Source organism: Paramisgurnus dabryanus, chromosome 22 (genome assembly GCF_030506205.2).
Source record: "Paramisgurnus dabryanus chromosome 22, PD_genome_1.1, whole genome shotgun sequence".
NCBI classification, from domain to species: domain Eukaryota; kingdom Metazoa; phylum Chordata; class Actinopteri; order Cypriniformes; family Cobitidae; genus Paramisgurnus; species Paramisgurnus dabryanus.
In genome coordinates, this window is record NC_133358.1 from 19245075 (window position 1) to 19254455 (window position 9381).

Consider the following 9381-nt stretch of genomic DNA (forward strand, 5'->3'; position numbering starts at 1 on the left):
TTAATAACAATGATGGGGTATCTTTTGAGTCTCATAAGACGCACGTGCCCAGATGGGCACACCGTCACAACACAATAAACCCAGGGCCACAATATTATATTGATACACAAGATTCTCTATGTGTCCACAAATTGACAAACCCCAAAAAGTAAACATGAGATAAGCAACACAGCAGTCCCCCAAACCACATTTTATTAAATACATAATTTTTTATTACGTGAGTGTGTGCTCACTTAATAAAATAAGCTAAACTAGGGATTTGGCTATATTTGGAGGGCCATTATTCATATGTCCTTACAAGTGAAGGGTTTTGCACCTTTCACTCCGATGTGTACAGGACTTTTTAGTCTTGTCTGTCTGTGTGCTCCAAATCTAATAATGCCAACAGGTATGTGAGTGCTGGGATAAGGTATAGTAACATTATTTTATCTTAAAAACATCTACGAGAGGTTTTATTTAAGAAAGGTTTTTGGTCTGCGTGTGCTTTACAAAATTATTAAAAAGCTAATAAACTATCAGATGAATCTAACAGGGGAAATATTTTGTTTTTGAAAGGAAAAAAAAGGAAGAGAAACCCAAGTAGATTCTAGTTTGGACAGACAGGAGCATTAAAAGTATTAGCTTAACCCGCAGGACCACAGCTCGGCAGCTTTTTCAGGAAGTGAGAAATGTTTGTGGCACTTCATTTCAAAATATGGGCTCTATCTTACACCCAGCGCAATGCAGCGCAATGCGCGACGCAAGTGTCTTTTGCTAGTTTCCACCCTGCGCAATTAAAATTTTCACGTTTAGCGCCACGTTGTTTAAATAGCAAATGCATTTGCGCCCCCTTTTGCGCCCATGGGCATTCTGGTCTGAAAACGAGGTGTATTCAGGCGCATTGTTGGTGTGTTGCTATTTTGAGGCAAATCAAATAGACTACGCCATTGACCAACAAAAACCTGCTCTAAAGTCTAAAGTCAATTTTTTGTTATTTAAAGAGCGCATTAGTAATATGCGCCTAAACGGGACGACAACACGGGTTTGCTCATCACATACATGAATGCGCAGCAGCACAAAAACACTTTTAAATAGGAAAGATTAAAGGATTGAATGTAAAAGATTATTATTGAGTCTGTTGGACATAAATGAGGACTAATTATGAGACGTTAGAAGGCACAAAGAGCTGCTTCACCTGCAGCCTGGTAAGTAAATAAATGCTTTGCTTTAAACAAATGCATCTGTTTTTAAATGTTTTTTTTAATGGTACCTCACGGATTTATTGTATATGATGACTCTGTACCTGTGGATATGGTGAGATGAGAAACATTTTTAAGTAATGCTTAAAAAACTGACGCTGTCCAAGTGCTGAAAGGTGCGGAGAGGCGTTTATAAATTCTTTAAAAATACTTTATTTGTAAAAAACAGGAGATAGAGTACAAACCTTTTCTTACAAACTTGTAAATTCTTTTTTATGATATTGGATAGCCAATTTAAAGCAATTAAAAGCCTGCTTTTTTACTTCCATGACTAAAAGAAAACGGGTTTTAAAGGTTTTAATTAAAAATAACAATTTCAATACAAGTAAAAAACAACACAATTATTTAACATTAATTTTAAACTGGGGATCTTCTTCCTCCGCTTAGTTTTTCAGTTTACAAAGTCCGTCATCTAAATAGGGATAAGACATAGTGCGAGATAAGATGAGAGATAAGACTCTCATTAGTGTAGTGCACGTTACGCCCAAAATACCCCCATTACTCATTAAAAAAAAGGACCTACCCTTTTCAACCAAAACCATTTTAGATCGTAAAAATAGGGCCCCAAGTGTTTGGCATGTCATGTGAACCTATGTGCATCATGCGTCATGTCAAAATACGTGCCTGCTGCAAATAATTTAAAGGGGTTAATGATAAAGGGGTCTCTTTTATCTTATTACACGGCTCTCTGGAATGCTTGATTCTGATTGGTCAGTTGAGACATTTGCAGGTTCGTTCTTTTCAAATAATAACCGCTCCAAAGTAATAACGCATAGCCGGTACTACTTTTACGATTAAAATCGCTCCGCGCCAATAAAGATTACTAGCTGTTTGGCGCCATCTTGTGACAAACACTGGACAACCATAATTTTAACATGTACGGAAAAAAAACAAAACATTTAAACAGTGGATAGAAGAACGAACAACGACAAGACACAGAGAGCTTACTGAGACTGAACTTGACAAAATAGAGCATGACAGCTACGAAGCCAACACACAAAAAAATACAGAATGGGCATTAAAACTTCTCAAAGACTGGCTAAAAGAGAAAAAAATGGAGACAGACAAGTATGAAGCAGAGGATCTTAATAAGGCATTACGATCATTTTATGCATCTGTGCAAAGTTTCGCGGAAGGATAAAATTTTTAATTTAAAACAAATATGCCAATAAAATGTTTCAAATTCATATTCAAGTACAGTTTTCTTTCTTATGTGGCAAGTAGCCGTGTAATAAGCGGGATAATGTAGAGTCAGCCGGTAGTTATCGGGAAATAAGCCCCTTCAGTGTGATACAAGACCCTCCGCTTCGCGTCGGGTCCTGATCACACGGTCGGGGCTTATTTCCCGATAACTACCAGCTGCCTCTACATCAGCGTTTCTCAAAGTGTGGGGCGGGCCCCACTGGTGGGGAATAGGAACATTACAAGTGGGGCGTGACAAATGGGAGGAAATTTGGTCATTTTTGTGCCCATCTCTATTAATTCTTTTAATCATTGACCATACACTCAAAATGATACATTTAAATATAAGCCTAACTTAAAACAACATCAGACTGTGAAGAAAATGTCACGTGGAACCATAGTCTACAAGAATGAATTAATGTCAGAATTGAAGTGGAACAAAAATTTTAATGTGGAGAGGCGTTATAGGCAGTAGCGGGTATAAAAATTAACAATGGATATGTTTGTGACAAGGAATGAAAACTGGAGATTCTGTACTAGCAGAGAAAACCAAGACAGAAAGTCGACCCAATCAACCAAAACGCCAGCCGAAAAGAAAGTATGATGACTTTTGTGAGAGACAAATTGCAAACACAGTTGCATTATTATTATTTACTTTTAAACAAAGTTTTTTTTCACATTTGCACATTTGTTTTTTTCCACGTTTCTCTATTGAAAGTGTTTAATGCTGTTATTTTTTTAAATATGATGGGATAAAACAAATTTTAACAGTTAAAATTAAAACCTACTTGATCCCTTTTGTCGGGGAAATTAGGGACAGGTGGGGCTCGGAACCCTTCCCTACCTCCAAAGTGGGGAATGGCAGAAAAAGTTTGAGAAACACTGCTCTACATTATCCCTTACATAAACCCCTACGACGCGTGTGCAGCAGGTAAGTGTTCTGATATGACGCATGATGCACATAGGTTCACAAATGACGCGCCAAACACACATTTTGACATGACGAGCCACACGCATTTCTCACTTCTGGACTCGGAACAGCCTGGAGTGTTAGGTGCGAGTAATACACGATCCGTCTGAAGCTAAATAATGAATGCTGATATTCGATCTGGTTACTCTCGGTTTCTTTCAGGTCTTTGAAAAACAATGCGAGTATACTGCAGTATTAGAAGTCCAATGAATCACAATTAGCCTGCCCGAGATCAAGCACAGCCTGTTTCACTGAACATTTGCATTTTTGTAATATTTTGCTCATGTTAAAAAGGCAACAGACACAGGCTCCCTGCCAGCACCCAGAGCCCCTGGAGTCGGGGTCCAAAATGAATGTTTTGCCATAACCTGTCAAAGGCAGGTAAATTGAAAAACAGTCCAGCATCTTATTTTACCCCCGCTATTAACAGCTGCCCCCGGTTTTTCCATTGTAAATGACAAATATTGGAAAAACTATAATGTAACTGCCATTTATAAAGAAGATATAGATATGTCATACTGTTTAACAGTTAAATTGTGTCTTTTATTATTTTGCTGTTACATATTTTAATATAAATACTATACAAACAATGTGAAACCACCGCATGTTGGCTAAACATTTTATTAAAACACTACATATTAGGCAAAAACTACTCTACTGGGTAACTGTCCAAAAACTGAAAGGTAATTATTAGATTTTCCCACATGATCATTTTGGACCCAATTTGGAGATTATGGGGTTTTGTGTTGTCTTGTCTCAAAATGGGTTTTCACAAAATCAAAAATGTTTTAAATGAATCTATCAAAGCCACTATCTGGAACAAAGTTACATGACAGTGACGTGATGACACAAAACTTTCAGAGCCCTAGGTCTCAATCTAAGCCCATTCAAAATAATCACGGCCTGAATACGGGAAAACAAACTAGCGCACACATAGGCAGCTTTTGCAAAAGGCTTGATTACTCAGGGTTTTTTTAAAGATGATGTGCATTTAAATGTGAAGATCAGACTTGGCCCGCGGGCACTTGTCTACTCTGCCTGACTGGAAAATAGTTTTTCCTAAAAAAAGATGAAACGATGAACTTGTTTTACCTGCTCTGTGAGTATGTATTATGCTCCAGGAACAAGAAACTCTTCTTACATCTTGGCTGTCATTACGTAACCCCTCTACGAAGATGCCTAACCATGTATTTTACATCTAAGCACCATTACAACTAGTACATCAAGTTGGATTAACTGAAAAAAATTATAGAGCTGCCTAACAATTAGGCGCGACTAATCGTTTGCAGAATAAAAGTTTTTGTTTACATATTAAATGTGTGGTTAATGTGTATAATAAATATGTATATATAAATCCACACACATGCATGTATATATTTAAGAAATATTTGCATGTGTATAAAGATTTGTATATTTACATATAATTTATATCATATATATAAATATAGATATTTATTATATCAATATATTTTTCCTTAAAATTATACATACATGCGTTTGTACTAGGGATGCACCGATACCACTTTTTTCGAGTACGAGTACTTGCCGATACCGAGAACTTAATAAAAAAACATGATTTAAATTTACCGGTAACAGCTTTAGTCATATAATTTAACAAAAAAAACAAAGGACTAGTTTCCTAGTTTGTTGTAAACTCTGCTTCTTTGGACAACACAAGAGGCATTAACCCCTTTACATGCCGCTCAAACATAGACATTTCTCAGACCGTGGTATCGATTCCAGGTATCGGGGGACTTTTAACGAGTACTTTAAAAAAATGTGGTATCGAGGCCGATACCAGTATCGGTGCATCCCTAATAAATACATAATATTTGTTGATGTACTGCATATAATAATTATGTAAACCAAAACTTTAATTCTGCTAAATGATTAGTCGTGACTAATCATTAGGCTGCACTAAAAAATTACTTAAATTGGTAACAACTAAAAATGTATTTTTTCAACTTACATTTTTGATAAAGTTTTTAAAAAATAGATGTTACCAACCGAAGTAATTTTACATTTTTCAGTAAAAGTGAGAAAATGTAAGTTGATAAGTGTAAACAATTAATGTAATTTTTTAGTAGATCCAACTTAAACTTTTTACAGTTTATAGACACTTTTAAGGAACACAGTAAACACAATTGCATTGCAGTTTGTACATATTTTACAAGGTGACTAATATATATAACCTTGTACATTTATTGTAAGATTTGATTTCCCACCAGTGACGTTAGGTTAAGGGCCAAGGTTACGTTTGGGGCATCATTCATTTTTTTTCACTTTGTATAAATTCATGTGAATTAGCCAAGTCATAAAATAAGTATCCATGAAATCAGGTTACACATAGATGATACTACAGCTAGGCTAACAAAACTTAACATCAAATATAAAAAAGTGCATTGAAATCAGAGATATTCACAATCACAAAATCGTCTTAAATATTCCAAATATTCAGTCATACATAAGACAATGATTCGGTTGGTTCTCAGAATCAATCATTTTGCTTAAGCCTTTGTGTTTGTTCTACATACACAGAATGACTTTTCTGAAATTATATATTATCATGCACTGTAGGCTTGCACGAAATTAGGGGGAACTGACATTGCGATGTTTTATTTTCTACGATGTTACTTGCGATATGAGAAATCCTGGATGCTTTCACCAGATGACATGAAAAAATCTTTATCTTCTGCTTTGCATTTCTTGTATAGCTGACAAATATTTTTGACAGAGAATTTTGTGATTTTTCATATAGTGTAACACTGGGAAAGGCAGAGGCGCACATTGCGATGTTGATGCTGAAACTATATGTTGTGCAGCCCTAATGCACTGACCTATGAAGTTAAAGAGCACCTATTGTCCGATTCACGTTTTTACATTTCCTTTGTTGTGTAAGTGTGTATTAGTACATGTTACCGATATGCAAAAGGTAAAAACTCCAAAGTAAACGATGACCCGATTTACGTCTCCAACGTAAATCTCTTTTCTTGGACTACAACAAACACACGGATTGTAGGCAACAGTTTACTTTCTGGGATTCATGATGTAGTAAAGACCGACATTATCATAATTCCTCTCGCTTCAATCTTACAGCCTGTAAGTTAACTCATGTTAGCAACCGAATCTTTCAAACATGGTAAGGAGCGTTAGCTGGCCAATCAGGAACACAGTACTTTTCAAATCGATGAGTTTTGTGCAAAATCAGTGCATTTCAGGAAAACATTAATATCTGGAGCTACAAAAATTTACGGTATGTGGAAAATAATGTGTTTTAACCAAAAAACACACAAACACATAGTATTATACCAAATACACAAAATAACATTGTTTTTTAGCAATACCATGTCCTTTAAAATCAAAGCATCTTCTTGGCCATATTGTGAATGACACATCTGTTCAAGATTTTCTTTTAAAAGAAGCTTTGTCCTTTTTTTACACACTTCTCACCATCCAATCACTCCCTGAGGAACAAAATTACATCATGCCCTACAACTATAGCAATACTCAAAGTCCAACAGAAAACTGTATGCTTGCTGTATCTGCAAAGAATAAAATTGTTAACTCCCATAGGAATTTATTTTTCAGATATTTTTCAGTGATATCTCTCGCAAATCTAAACATTAAGACCACTGTTTTTTTTTTCTTAAAAACAATACTTTAACACGATATGGTTACTTCAATAGTCCCAAACAAAACTGGAAAGAGACAGACCAGGATGCTAGGAAAAGTTAGAAATTTAGGATGAAGCTAGAGAGTGCATGGTTTCAGCTCTGGTGAGATGAATAAACAATGACTGGCCAATTACAACATGATGTCTCTGAAGTTTACTGACAAATGCTGTCTTTAGTGTGACATCAAAGCAAACAAACAAATTCTGCAGTGCTGAGCAGAAAGGTACTATATATGCAACCTCATTTCCAAGTTTGCTGATTTGGGGGAAAAGAAATAAATAAATTGCATTGACATGGTTAAAAAAATCTATAACAATTAATTACTTTTAACATTAGAAGCCCATGTTTAAAATCTGTAAACTATGACAGCTGTTGAATATTTCAGTCATATCATAATCAGTGTAAACCATAATTTTCGAAATTACTAGTCAGAGACAAGATTTGTGCAGTTAGAGCTGTGCTTACAACTCTGTGAAGCAAAAATACAGATTACTAGATATAATATAAATTATTCACTATCATGCACTAAGATAAAGGCACAGTTTGCCAAGCAACATAAAATAGATTAAACTACTTCTGCATTTGAAATAGATTAAGCTTAAGCACTTCTGCATACATCCTTTAGTTCAATTATTTATTTTAGAATTTTGCAAAAGTGACAAAATTAAGAAACAGAATCCTTGGTGTCAAACCGGTACAAATCACAGTTTGTGATGCAGTCTGGAGTAACAACACTGCATACACTATGCATGGTGCATGCCAGTCAAAAGCTTGGAAGCCTTGCTTTCTTCCCCTTTTAATAATGCACTGTAATCCACCCATGCATGCATTATTGACCACTGATAATTAGAAATGCATGAAAGAGGCATTCACCTTATCCCAAACAAACCCTTATAAACAGGCACGGCCCCTATCCCGAACACAGCACTTCCGTTACGCCCATCGCAGCGTCGAGGACTCACATTCGCGAATCGGTTCTTTCGAACAGGGTTTAAAAAAATTCATCCAAGACGTCACTGTTAGAAAGTACCTCCACTGTATTCATGTCATGATATAAGTATTTACATACACATGGTTGTTATTCACCAAAATGTAAAGATTAGGACATATACCGCAAGTACATTTATTTGCGAATCGGTATGAATGAAAAACTCTTAAAGAATCGTCTCAGAATAACGATTCCTCAATAGTGGCGGAGCCTGTGACTGCAAGACCCAATGTTTGTAGATCGTTTCTATGTTATTCTAATAATGTCTGATCTCAACTAACATACATTCCCGTCTGATTTATAGGCAAATAAATTAATTCTGCCATAACAATGATGAAAGTACGAATCTCCATCTGCATTTCACTCCATCTTGCCCAGTCATTGTTGTTATTGGAGGAAACTGAGAATAATGCGATAAAATCTCTGACAGCCAAGTTGTGTGTTGCAGTCTCGTGCACGTTTTGACTAAAATCAAATCTTAATTGTTATTCATGTAAAAATATGACAGGTGGGGTCTTTACACTTATCGATGTAAAAAAAGGAAAACAATAGTGACACCCAAATGTACGCGAGGCGTTTCGTATCATAACAAGTCGTTTAATGGGAATGTAAAACATTAAAATATCATTGATAGTTTATCATAAATCGTCTATAAAGTGCTGGGCACATTCTGAGGAGCTGCACTCTTGTCAAAGAGGACAAACTCGCCCTGTCAGTTCCTGCTTCCCTTAACCTCTTTTCCTCATTCGTGCATGAACAAAATACGATTTATGTAAACCAAAAGCGCATATTTGTCTTTATTTGATACAAAACGAACAGGGACAGGTTCAGATCGTGGTGTTATTCAGGTAAAATGAAATTAACTTCCGCAATGCTGATGGTTTCTGAAGCGCTCAGTATCTCAACCGGTAGGATTAAAGCCACACATGCAAATCCTAAAAACTGCGATCATTGCATCTAAATCATACTAACCTAGTGCCACCTCACAGGCTTTGCGCAGCTGCGAATGGTGAGCCTTTTTCACCTCCTTGTCGGCCAAGATCTTCTCCAAAGCTCTGGTTAAAAACATGTTTTTCGTCTTTTTGCCTTCATACATGACGTGTTGCGACGGGGCGAGGAGGACCTGTCCCAATGGCGCCTGGATCTGCGATTATTAGATATTCCCGTATAATTGTATTATTCTCCGGCGAACGATGCCCTCAGTAAAGAAACATAAATAAAGGCAGAAGGTGGGGTAAATCCCTCAGTTTTCCATCAGCGACCTGCTGCCTGCGCCATGTTGGAAGGAAATGACGTAACGCACGTAGAAACACGGTAGAAACGGCCGCA

General features: G+C 36.4%; 1 protein-coding gene across 2 annotated transcripts in view; it reads right to left on the bottom strand.

The window, feature by feature from the left end:
- The window catches only part of arfgef1 (ADP-ribosylation factor guanine nucleotide-exchange factor 1 (brefeldin A-inhibited)), a 75915-nt gene extending 66579 nt beyond the window's left edge, over nt 1–9336 (bottom strand). For both annotated transcript variants that reach the window (XM_065258092.1, XM_065258091.1), the window contains exon 1: nt 9025–9336. In XM_065258092.1, the coding sequence (XP_065114164.1) occupies nt 9025–9148 (124 nt within the window). In that variant the 5' untranslated portion in view covers nt 9149–9336. The remainder of the gene's footprint in view (nt 1–9024) is intronic.
- Between the last annotated feature and the right edge of the window lie 45 nt (nt 9337–9381).